Source organism: Microchirus variegatus (assembly GCF_963457635.1).
Source record: "Microchirus variegatus genome assembly, chromosome: 6".
Lineage (NCBI taxonomy): Eukaryota > Metazoa > Chordata > Actinopteri > Pleuronectiformes > Soleidae > Microchirus > Microchirus variegatus.
The window spans coordinates 28,930,598-28,943,216 of NC_139807.1; the positions used below are offsets into that span (position 1 = coordinate 28,930,598).

A 12,619-nucleotide genomic window follows, 5' to 3' on the forward strand; every position below is an offset into this window, starting at 1 on the left:
CTAATGATACATTTGCTTATTTTACCAGTTCATTTTGGAATGTTATGCATTCAGTTACATACCCGTTAGAATCATTTTATTGCTAATATCTAACAATGTTAAAGTGTGACATCCAGAATGTTTCAAATTCAATTCAATTCAATCTTATTCGTATATCCCCAAATCATAACATCCATTATATCAATGCACTGTGCATAGACAACATCATGCAGAACAGAGAAACAACTCTCTTTTAACAGAAGAAGATGTGCAGCCATCTGCCTAGACTGGTTGGGGTGAAAGGAAAAATGGGGGACAGAAAGGACAAGAAGGAGATGATAGACACAGAAGAAAGAGACCAGGATCAGACAAAATTACTTCACCCATCGATATCTGTCACAAACATCGCTTGTCTCATTTTCAAGTCAAATAATTCCAGGGTTTCAGTTCCCTGATTCCATTCATTTCCTTCTTCAACTAATATTTTATTGTCCCCTGGAGTCAAAGGCAAAGCTTTATTCACACAGAGCCTGATGTTTGGACTGAGGCTCTGTTCACATCCACTGCACAACCTCAGTGTTGTCATTGTTTCTTAGAAATGCCTTACTGGCTGCTTCCAGGCGACCAGGTGCCCTGCAGGCGCCGTATTGGTGACCACTGATGTACGCTTTGTGCTTATACAACACTCGAGTTAGTCATTAGCCAATAATGGTATATTTTATTGGTGCGATGGGAACATGTTTAATGAACCAGCAGTAATTGGCATTGGAGTCTTTTTAATTATAATGAAATTACTCAATGATTAATTCTTGCTCTAGGACACCAGCTTATTACGCGTTTTTTACTCGCGCTGCAGGTAGTTGCCAGCTGCTTTTTGTCTTTTACTCCAAAAATGTATTACTTGGGGATAGCATTTTAAAAAAAAAAGGATGGACACTGGCACAGGTGGAACTGACAGGATTGTATTTCCTCTTGCAGTGAGATTGACAAGAGTCTGGATCAGATGGCAAACATGAGGAAGGACAAGATCATCATGGAGGGGAAACTGAAAAAGTGAGATTGCTTTAATCTTGAAAAAAAAGAACACTTCCATTTTCTTTTTGCCCTCGCGCTGAAACCATCTGTGTGTGTGTCTGTGGATTCAGGCTCAGGACTATTCACGCCAAACGCACTGGGAGGAGAGAGGCCAGCATGGGCGTGGAAGAGAACCAGTCCATCGGCACGCCGTCCTCCGCTGCCAAACGCAAGAGGAAACTGGGCGGAGACAGCGACGACGACGACGACGACGATGACGACAGCGACGACGACGACGACGACGACGAGGAGGAGGAGGAAATGAAGAAGGTTAGAAAAGTGGAGGTGTATGATGAGGTAAAACGGATGTGTTATGTATTATCCACTGCTCCGTTATCAAACGCGACCGCAGTGGAAGGAAGGCTTACACGCGACGTCTGGGTTTGTTTTGTCTCCACAGGATGATGTTGACCAGGCCACCAGCATCGAGGAGCTGGAGAAGCAGATTGAGAAGTTGGCCAAGGTAAATGAAGAGACCCATTAACATAAATGTATATGGGATTATCAGGTGATAAATGCATGATAATGCAGGATTATGGGGGAGCCACTAATAAAAAATACAGGAGTAGTACTGCAGTTTTTATTGATAGTCTTTATTATGTTTTGTTTATTGTATGAACAGTCACACAGTGTTTTTCACTAATGATGGCATGAATTATCTTAATGAATTACCTCATTAGCATTTTATGTAATGCTTCATATATCACAGTGATTACAAAAGGACATTAGGTGGGATTAAGTGTCTTTTTCATTCCCCCCCTTTTCCCCCAAAGGCTTACAGATTTAAAACAATAGAAACTCACAAAGTGTGTTTTTGCATCAATTGCAGCAACATCATCAGACCAGAAGAAAGCTGTTTGAGATCTCTCACTCTCTGCGCTCCATGATGTACGGCCAGGACAGATACCGCCGCCGGTACTGGGTCCTTCCCCACTGTGGAGGGGTCTTCATTGAAGCCATGGAGAGTGGAGAAGGTACGTACGGCACTGTTTTAATGGAGATGCTTCTTACATGCAAAATCAGAAAAAAGCTTTTATACATAATATGAAACAGGAAGGTTTCTGCCTCCAGGTGATGTATGTTGTGATTTGGCGTTATACAAGCATTAATGTACCAAAGCGTAGAGTGGAGAGGGAGAGAAAGAAAGGCATGTAAATACATATATTCAGTGATATGTTGAGCTGTTTTAGGACTTGATTTGCTATTGCATCTGTTAACACTAAAGCCCCATTCAGAGCTGGTGTTAACATCCATCCTCACAGATCTGAATGCAATTGGACAGCGTTTAGTAGAACTGGATGCGTCTCCTGCGACCGTCTATGATGGGATTGCTCACTCGACGCAATATACTGTGTGTTGACAGTGTGTGTGTGTTAATACTGAAGCAGTGGCTGCAAATGAAATAAAAAAACGGGCACTGTGAAGTGTAAAAAATGCCGTCAAACTGCAGAGTAACAGTCCAAACTCAACCTATTGTCCAGGAGGAAATGTAGAATAATCATCGGCCTAATTGTAATTCCAACACCTTTACATTCTAATTGTCCTGCAGCACCTGAGGAACTGGAGCAGGAGCGACAGAGAAGGAGACGGGCAGCCGAGGAGGTCAAGGTCAAAGAGGAACCTCAGGAGATCGAGCTGGAGAAGGAGAAGCCGGATGGCCTCGACGGACCGAGCATTCGAACGCAAGGTTTGGAGCAACAGAAAGAGGAGGAAAAGGAGCACGAGGTGAAGAAAAACTCCCCGACTTTCTTCTACCAGCAACAAGGCTGTGTATCCAAACTGTGCTCGATCCGGGACGTCGGCAAGGACTCTGCTAAAGGAACTGTGAAAGCGGAGAACAAGGAGAATCCCCACGTGAGACAAAATGGCAGCCCTGTGGGTGCTGCTAATGCCACAACTTCTGTAAATTTATCCTCCCCCACTCACAATAATACCTCTGAGCCTGCGGTAGCAACAACCCCCTCCATGGTGACCACTAATGACACTACAAACATCCCTCCCCCAGCCTCCACCTCTTTATCTGTCCCATGCCAGCCAGCACAACATGAAAGCCCAGGGAACACTCCCCCGTCCTCCTCCCCTGCTCCATCTCCACTCTTCTCATTCCAAGCCAATGACCAGCTGCTCAGAGTTCTGACTGAGAGGAGTGGACACTGGTTCAGTCTGCTGCCTCGCAACCCGTGCGACCTCTCCTCCCTCACCACCACTCCTCCGGGGGCTCTCCGCTCCTCTTTCCCATCATCCTCCACACCAGCCAGGCCTCGATCTCCACCTCCGTCCCCTGCGCTACCTCTCACCCCCTCTGCTGCCTCAGCCTCCACCAGTCCCCATCACCCCGCTGGCCTCCTCAACTACCCACTCTCAGCCCTGCAGGTGAGGCTTCCGGCTGGAAATTACTATTTGCCAAGCTGTGATTCTACCTTCCTCCACCTCCCTCACCCTTTTGTTTATCCCCCCTTTTTTCTCCCCAGGTGAAGTCGGGCGGTTCATTGCTCGGAGCTTCTTTTGGAAGCTGGTCCAGTGGGATGATGAGTCCCAGCCTGCCTCTGTGCAGCAGCCCCAGCCCCATGCCGGGTCACTCTCTGGAGGGCAACACAGCAGCAAGCATCTCCAGCAAGAGTGAATCACCTTTACCTCGCATTGAGAAAACCTCTCCTGCCTTGGAAATGCCCAAATCCCTCGACCACCTCGCACCTCGTCCAATTCCAGAGGGTGAGTGACGGAAATAAAGATCGCAGGGAAATCACGCAGAGAACGTGATCGACTCGTCATTTTTATTTCAAACAAATCCACCTGCACGAAACGATTTCACTTGCCTGAATAATCCAAGATAATTGGATTAGGGAATGTTCTGCGTGGATGTGTGCAGCTTCATTTGGGTATAACATACCCTTTTTTTTGTACAGTGATGTGTGTTCAGTGTCTTTAAGCTCACACGCCTGTTTGTGCTCACTGTCGCAGACATACTGACAGGGTGGTGGCGGGTGTCTGACATCGGGGAGCTGAGGGCTTTAGTCGGTGCTCTCCACAGCCGAGGCATCAGAGAGAAGGGCCTCCAGAGGCAGGTGCAGAAATACATGGAGATCATCCCTCAGGTCTGCACCAAACACAGAGACGGTAAGCATCTCCTCGTTTCTGCTCTGCAACCTGATTTCATCAGTCTGTTGCCCAGTCACAGGTTTCCATCTAAACCCTCACAGACTTTAATGACGTCAAATGCTGAGTGCTTGAATGAGGGAGGATACAAGAGCTTAAAATAATATAATCTGGATTGGGACAATGACAAAACACAACATTATTTTACTGTGGTGGTGCCACAGTTAAAGTGTTGTTCACTTTCTGTTGACTTAAATGCACATTATGTGATTGCTCTCAATCAAACAATAGCAAAATACCTAGTTTGACATCAGGAAGCAGCATGGGATCATGGGAAATGTTGTTTTTTTGTTTTTGTTTTTGTATATGAGTAATCACGATCCATAAGTGACAGATACACATAATAACACACTAATCTAAGTACAATACACAAGAAAAGATATAAAATTAGTCTCATTGTTTTTTGAGGTGTTTTATAATATAAAAGTTACATATTGTATCTTTAAAGAATGGATGGGGGATTATTTAAAACATTTTGTATTGTGCAATTATTGAAACAAATTGCTCATTAACAAAGTTATAGCATATTTATTCATTTATTTATTATTTAGTTGTTTTGTAATGTGGATTCCAGGGTTGGTCGCTCCTTCTATGTCTGGTTTTTCATTTGGTTTGTTACCCACAGACTATAGGCAAATGTATATTGACACTGTAGAAAACTGACCGACCTACTTTCTCTAATTTCCATAGTCAATGATACAAAAGCTTATCCTCAATGATCCCTGAATACACTGCCCACAGTGCATTATTTACGATCAAAGCACACGTTTGCCTACTCCCTACGTACATCATTGAGTATTTTTTGGTGTTTTCCTGATGGCTGACTGATGTCCATGATGCTCTCCATCCAGTGGCCATGATTGAGCTGCGTGATCTGGAGGAGAGCCAGGTCAGCGTGGAGTCGGTGCGAGGCTGGTGTGTTGAGGAACAGGCGATGGAGATGGACATCGCCGTGCTGCAGCAGGTGGAGGAACTGGAGAGGAAGGTCACTGCAGCCAGCCTGCAGACCAAGGTGAAACACTAGCAACACAAATACCCACTTACACATCATTCAGTATCCTCAAAAAACCTGTGGATGCTTGTGATTAGAGGCCAAAAGTTATTAAATTAAGACCATTTCCTCCTTCAGGGCTGGACATTTTCAGACCCTCAGTCTGAGCGCGAAGACCTGGTATATTACGAACACAAGCCACCCACAAAATCGACGTCCGCACACGGTGGAGACAAGGAGCATCCGGAGGAGCGCGGGGAGAAGGGCGGGGTGGTGCGTCACCCGGACAACCCTCTGGACATAGCAGTGACTCGTCTGGCCGATCTGGAGCGCAACATCGAGAGAAGGTACCTGAGGAGCCCCTTAGGTACCACCATTCAGATCAGGCTGGATAATGTGGGTACGGTCACTGTCCCTGCCCCCGCCCCATCCACTAGTGCTGACAGGGAAGGGTAGGTCATTTCTCCAACCAAAGCCTCCCCCACTCTCCCACTAAGACCCTTTCCTCTCTGTGTGTGTGTGCTTTATGTTTCCCATGTAATTAAACAAGTGAGGGGTCTTTGCTGCTTCCTCAGCAGGTTTTTTGTGGTGGCTTGTGGCATTTTTTTTCATTTTGTTTCTTTGGTCTTGTGCAACTCTCTGGGTGGGTGAGTGGCTCCCCTTAGTTTAATTTCCTCTATAGTCATTATTTACTGGCATTGTTTACTTTTTTTTCCTGCAGTCATCTGCATGGTGTTTTGCTTCAGTAACCTTGGTTGTGGGCACACTCATGACTCCCGCTCTAACAGTGCACACTCGCACAGGATTCACTCTTTCACTCTTTCTGCATGAGCGTCCTCTTAACGTGACAACAGCGATGTGTGCCCCCCCCCCTCCCAGTGCCCCACTCCCCCAAAATCCTCATGCCTGTCTCTGCACAGCTGGAGCTCTTTTTACGACCTGCTGTCTTGTCGGCGGCTGGTTCAGCTGACACACTTCTCTGCTTTGTGTTTGTGTGACTTCGCCCCCACATATTTACACATTCTGTGTGTGTGTGTGTGTCTGTGCACTGTTTTTTTTTGTTTCTCATCACCATCCCATTGTTTCACATTATCTTCTCCCAGTGGTGAGGAGGAGGTGGCTCATGGTATGAAGGTGTGGAGGAAGGCCTTGGGTGAAGTGCGCAGTGCTGCCCAGTTGGCCATGTGTATCCAGCAGCTACAGAAGTCCATCGCCTGGGAGAGGTCCATCATGAAAGTGGTGAGTGAGAGTGCACGTTCAGGCTAAAGCCACACGGCGACATTTTATTTGGAAACAGCATTTTCAGAGGAAAATCCATCAGCTGCAACAATACGAACACACCTAAAACCACATATCACGTGACCGTTTTAAGTACACAGGGCATGTACGCACCGGTAGAAACAGGAATCTGATTTTACTGGCATGAGAAACCACAATGGATTATAAGACTCATGATGACATGAAACTGAACCTGAAAGTAAGGTTTAAATAAAAACGGTGCGTGACGTCATGTCTACGTGCCGCGACACCGGCGTCCAGGCACAGTTTACCAGTTAGCTCCGTTAGCTGCATTAGCTCCTTTTAGCGCCGTTAGCGTTAGCCTAGAGTGGAACTGGAGCGGTCTGTTTATTAAACGAAAAGAGCAGCGCTACAAATAACCAGCGTACCTGTGTAGCTGAGTATGCGTGCCTCTGTTTTTAAAGTTTAGCGTTACTTTAGAGACTCATTTTAACAATCGGGAGGCACGTAGAACATGACGTCACACGTGTCTTTTTCAGGTCAGTCGCTATGAAAACACGGCGTTCGTTAACGTTGACGCCGTTAACACATTAACGTTTGACAGCACTAGTAATGTCACCACCAGCATGTCACTGTTGGGAACATAAATTACAAATCAACACTGTGTTCTACTGAAAAACTGCTGCAACCAGGACATGTTTTCTGCCCCTTTAACGCAAGTTAACCTATAGACTTCTGTTCGCCCCCTGGTGGCTAACTGCTGCTTTAGTTGTTCTTCTTATCAGTCACTTTTCACTGCAAAACTATGACCGTTTATTTATAGTCTATGCATTTAACTGAGTTTGTTTCCCCCACATCTGATACATCTTCTTGTGGTAGATAAGAAACAATCAGGAAGTGGATGTTTGTGTCAGAGTTATCAAAGATCTTCCTGTTCAAAGTTCAACACAGGCCTGGAGTTTCAAATGAAAACTCTCCCACACCATCATTACACTTGTCTAAAGGTTAACTAGTACCTTAAAAAATCCTTAATCCAGATCTAGATCACCACCTAAGTTGAGTTCTTTCTTCCTTGGGCCATAACCTACATCTACAGAAAATGTAAAAAAAATAACCTGAAATAATTCCCACCTTGTTCATTTCAAAGACTCTATTCTGAAAAGTGTGTTCTTGTTTTTTTTTAATGAACGCCTTTGCTTTGCAGTACTGTCAGATTTGCAAGAAGGGTGATAATGAGGACCTCCTCCTGCTGTGTGATGGCTGTGACAAAGGCTGCCACACTTACTGTCACAAACCCAAGATCACCACCATCCCAGAGGGAGACTGGTACTGCCCGTTCTGCATATCCAAGGTACCACAGCCTTTATTTATTATGCACTCACTTTGCATTTTCCTGCTCAAGGATTCTGTATTTTAACTAACGCGTGGGCTTTTTAGGACATTAGGGAGTTGACGAGGAGGGGGAGGAGATGTTTACAGTAGTAATATGTTCTGCATCTTAACCACCAGGTCATCACCACATTACTTGCTTAAAGAACTCATCAACTGCTGGGATTTTACATTTTCCCCCTAAAGTTTTATTACGTTTCCTCTTAGCGTTTTATTGTTTGCAGAATGGATTTGGCGTTTATCCTGTTAAGTGACTATAAAAATTTCCATTCATATTCATGCTCTGGGGATCTGGAAAACAACAGATTTTATTGCAAGCTTTTCAAGATGGTTTTAATGTCGATGTGATCCAGGAAGAATGAAAAACTATTGACGTGTGTGAGACTAGACGTGAGCGATCGATCTGATAACTGAAAGAAAAAGAGCAATATTGCTGTCAGCGTGATATCACTGGACACTGTGCTGTCACTTTGAGCGGCAGCAGATCTCAATGAAAATGCCTCTGTTTCCTCTGTGCAGGCGAGCGGTCCGTCCCCCAAAAACAAAAGGCCCCCAGTCAAACCAGTAGCATCCAGCGCAGGAAGCGGCAAAAAGGGTGGAGAGGCAAAGAAGAACGGGAAGCAGACGGGAAACGGGGAGACGGCGTCAGAGGAGGACTCGGCCAGTGCCGGCAGCACGCCCAAAAAAGGAGCTAAGGACACCAACAGGAAGAGGAAAGTGGAGGAGAGTTCACCTGCTGTGCCTGCAGCCAGTCAGGAGACTCCTGTGTGTGTGAAGAGAGCTAAGACTGCAAGAGACAACAACAGGGACCTGGGATTATGCAGGTATGAGTTTCTGACCTGCTCGTACTTGTCTCTCTGCCCAAATCCACATTTATTCTTCACCTCCGAGCTGCCGACGGCTGTGGGACTGGATCTGTTTTCACTTCAGAAAATTAGATCATTGTATTAATATTTTCCTCACAAAAGCAAAGAGTTCAGACTAATAGAGAACACGACATGCTGTCAAAAACAGTCTGTTACACCCAGTTTATACTCCTGCGTAAAGTGCTCTTAGGCTGGCTTTACACGACAGCGATCTGAACACAAACCGCAAAAAGTGGCATTGCGTTTCCCACTTTTTATTTCCCTTTTAGACGAGCGTCTTTGGGTGGAAATCTGCATGCACACGGTGACGCTAAAGTGCGTGAAATTTGATGTAGTATGCATGCCAGGTGGCTAGGTGGCGCTGTGAAGCACTGTCATACAACAACACCAGGAGCGCAGGAGCATTCAAACTTCCTTCTACTTCTCTCTAGTAGTGCGAAGTAGCAGCTAAGGCGACTTGAATGTGCGACTGATGATTATAATCGGACATGTTTGCCATCTAAACAAAAGGCACATCTGATAAAATAAAAATAAAATATCTGGGAGCGTTGTCGTGTAAAGCCAGCCTACGTCTGTTACGTGGAGAGCCTCTACTTCGATGGAGAGCCTCTCCGTCGTCTCCGGCTGCACAAAAGTAAAAGTAGTACATCCTTTGTGATGTGTGAAGGCCTCTGTAGTTAGGGAAAGGTCCGTGGAGCTCTCAGTTTGTTGCAGTATACAGTCTGACCACTAGATGTCACTAATTCTCTCACACTGGAGCTTTGAATGTCTTCAGAAACTAATGCAAAATTGATGCAAAACGACTTTTCTTCTTCCTTTTCTGTGGTGTTTTACAACCATACAACACTGGAAATAAATCTTATACAATCCAGAAATGCTCTATATCAGATGCTGCATTATAAACTGTAAACATGTAAATATAAGTAAGGAATGACATTTTAGTGGAGTCAGGCTGTAGGCTGCTTATTTCTTCTTTATGGGGCACCATTGGAGAAATAGCTTCGTAATTTAAAAAGTGTTAAATGGCTGTATCAGACTCGGTAGACACAAAAAAAAGGATTATTGAGCCATCCCTTATCTGTAATGATGTATTCCCGCCTCTTTCTATGTTTCTGAACTCCTTTGAAACTATCTTATCCATAAAATGAGGTTAAAATCAGTGTGATATCCTTTTTTTTTCACTTTCTTCTAAATTTCTTGACCGGTGTCTAATCATGTGTGTGTGTGTGTGTGTGACAGGGTACTCCTTGCTGAGCTGGAGCGGCATCAGGATGCGTGGCCTTTCCTCACGCCCGTCAACCTGAAATCAGTCCCTGGCTACAAGAAGGTCATCAAGAAACCGATGGACTTCTCCACCATACGTGAGAAGCTTGTGAGCAGCCAGTGAGTGTCCTTCTCCTCTGTTTCCTCTTTTATTAGTCGGCCCATTGCGATGCTGCATCAGTTAAAGTTGTTTTTGGTTTTTTTCCCCCTCTCTCCCCTTTTTTTCTCCTTCAGGTATCAAAACCTGGAGACTTTCATCATCGACGTCAACTTGGTGTTCGATAACTGCGAGAAATATAACGAAGACAATTCAGACATTGGCCGAGCCGGTCATAACATGAGGAAGTTCTTTGAGAAGCGCTGGACTGAGCTTCTGAAACAAACAAACTAAACGCACGTCTGTTCAGATCCGGGTCCAGAAATCCATGCCGCGTTTCACACTGGAGCACCAGGTTTTGTTCTGCAGAAGAACAGAAGAAGAAGTCAAACCTAACCTAAATAAGGAACCACACACGGTGTTCTTCGGAGCGATGTAACCTTGAAAAAACAACAACAACAACAACAAGTTATTACCTGAGGTGCGTTGGATTTATTACAACAGGGATAAAAGCCCCAAAGAGTCCCAGAGAAGCGGGGTGTCATAGTGCAATACCATTCCCTGTCTCAGAACACTGCACTGAATGAATCCTCAACTGTCACTGACGCATCTGCGCTAGAATACTTTCCACTACCTGTAAATAGCCTTTTGTTATTTAATCGTATTATAGTGAATGTATTTAATTTTGTAATAATTATTTATGAATCAAGGTCCACTTCATTTTCTATGAAAAGGAAGAGTCAGCTGAACTGCTTTGAATTGAAAACAAACAAACAAAGAAAAAAAAAAAAAAGGAATGTGTCTTTGTGTTGTAATTTTTTTTTGTTTTTTTTTCTTCCCTCCCAAATATCAAACAAAGCCAAGAAAAAAAAAAAAAACAAACAACCTGTTTACACTGTTTTTAGTGCTTTGGGGCGTCACGGGACTGTATTCATTTGTTCAGACTGTAAAACTGCAGAGGAACAGTTAGACGACGGTGATTCATGTGTATATACTGTTTATTAATGTCAATATTATGTCTTGTTTGGAACGATGTGTAAAAAATTGTTTAAGAATATTAAGATATTGTTTATGCCTTAGAATGATTGTAGCATTCTATTTTAGTGACCGTGATGAAAACATTATCATAAATATTGTTTGTACAGTATATACATATCCTCTGCAAACACTGTGGTATCCTTAATCTTGGTAGTGCCTACCCTTCCAACAGGGGCATGTAGGGGATGTTGTTTTGGTTTATTTTATTGTTTAGTTTTCATTCTTTATGACAACGTTATTATTATTTTTATTTTTTTTTAATATGATTTCCAATCCAACAAAGGCCTCCAAAGTTGGACAGTGACACAGAAATCATTCCTCACCATAGCAGACAAAAAACAAAAAAACAAAGGAGCGACGAGCGTTCGGTGATGCTTCCATGACGCATTTCCTCGTCATCTGCCACAATACAGAGAGGACCTAAGGCCATTTGTAACCACTGTGTTGAACCTTGCTGTGTGTTGTGGCCTGATGGAGGCAGCTAGATTTTTTTGTACCCAAGTCAAGAGTACTTGAAGTTACTTTATTTAAGATATTGTGGAATAAAAGTATCATTCTTTTGTAGGAGCTTTATTTTTCACTAGTGTGTGGCACGGACCTATTAAAAGGATGTTTTTCAACGTAAACTGACTTCACTTGTTTTATTTCAATTCGTTTTCTTATACTGCATAATTATTAATTAGTTCTTTTGAAAATGACAAATTAGAAATCTGTATGTTTCTGAGCAGCTGCCAATACTGATTGCTGTATCTTACCAGAAAATGAACCTTTTACAATAATATTTAAATAAAAGTCTTAAAGTATAATGTACTTAAAGGAGACATATTATGAAAATCAACTTTTTAATCATTTAAATCCTTATATTTGGGACTCTGGAGGTCCATCAGTTGGCAACGCGTGAAAAAAGATGACTCACTCATGTTTTTGTGGTCCTCCTCAGTCTAAGTACAGGAGATAAAACACACGATGTTGACTTCCTCACTCATTGGTGACGTCACAATGCGCTCAGTTCCTGGAATTGGTGTCTCACGCGAGAGTGCTGGCGAGGGCACTGGTATCCGGAAACCAGAAGTCCGCGAAAAGTTCTATTCTTGGCTCCACAGTGCAGCACAGAGTTCTACACAAACTTCCAGCCTCAGAGGATATACATGTTATGTATGACAGCAATGTGCCTGCTAGAGCCTACAAATGATCACTTTTCCAAATGCTAACTGCTGTTAGCTCCCAGTAGCTAGCCTCTGTCGCTGATGTAATTTCCTGTCCCTTAAGTTACTGTTGCTAGAAATATGTAGTTTATGTTGCTAGAAATATGAATAAAGTAAAGTACAGATATGTGAATGTTGAAAGTCAAAGGAATGAGTTTAACATCATATACATGTAACAGAACCTGGAACCAGAGAATATTTTCTAATATATTAATATTTCCAAATATTTTTTTCTCTTTCTTCTGATGTATTTATGACCATCATCTGATCCTCACTTCAATTTCAGGACGAAATGCTATTGTATTGTTATATATTATCTTTG

At 43.5% G+C, this 12,619-nt stretch overlaps 1 protein-coding gene across 1 annotated transcript in view; it reads left to right on the plus strand.

Moving 5' to 3' along the window:
- baz2ba (bromodomain adjacent to zinc finger domain, 2Ba) overlaps positions 1 to 11,635 on the plus strand; it is a 35,792-nt gene extending 24,157 nt beyond the window's left edge. The window contains exons 23-36 of the mRNA XM_083891607.1: positions 958 to 1,032; positions 1,125 to 1,350; positions 1,454 to 1,516; positions 1,883 to 2,027; positions 2,603 to 3,426; positions 3,525 to 3,765; positions 4,015 to 4,170; positions 5,061 to 5,221; positions 5,339 to 5,652; positions 6,304 to 6,439; positions 7,644 to 7,790; positions 8,348 to 8,652; positions 9,934 to 10,077; positions 10,192 to 11,635. Coding sequence (XP_083747733.1) covers positions 958 to 1,032; positions 1,125 to 1,350; positions 1,454 to 1,516; positions 1,883 to 2,027; positions 2,603 to 3,426; positions 3,525 to 3,765; positions 4,015 to 4,170; positions 5,061 to 5,221; positions 5,339 to 5,652; positions 6,304 to 6,439; positions 7,644 to 7,790; positions 8,348 to 8,652; positions 9,934 to 10,077; positions 10,192 to 10,348 — 3,094 coding nt within the window. The 3' untranslated portion in view covers positions 10,349 to 11,635. The remainder of the gene's footprint in view (positions 1 to 957; positions 1,033 to 1,124; positions 1,351 to 1,453; positions 1,517 to 1,882; positions 2,028 to 2,602; positions 3,427 to 3,524; positions 3,766 to 4,014; positions 4,171 to 5,060; positions 5,222 to 5,338; positions 5,653 to 6,303; positions 6,440 to 7,643; positions 7,791 to 8,347; positions 8,653 to 9,933; positions 10,078 to 10,191) is intronic.
- Positions 11,636 to 12,619: the final 984 nt, after the last annotated feature.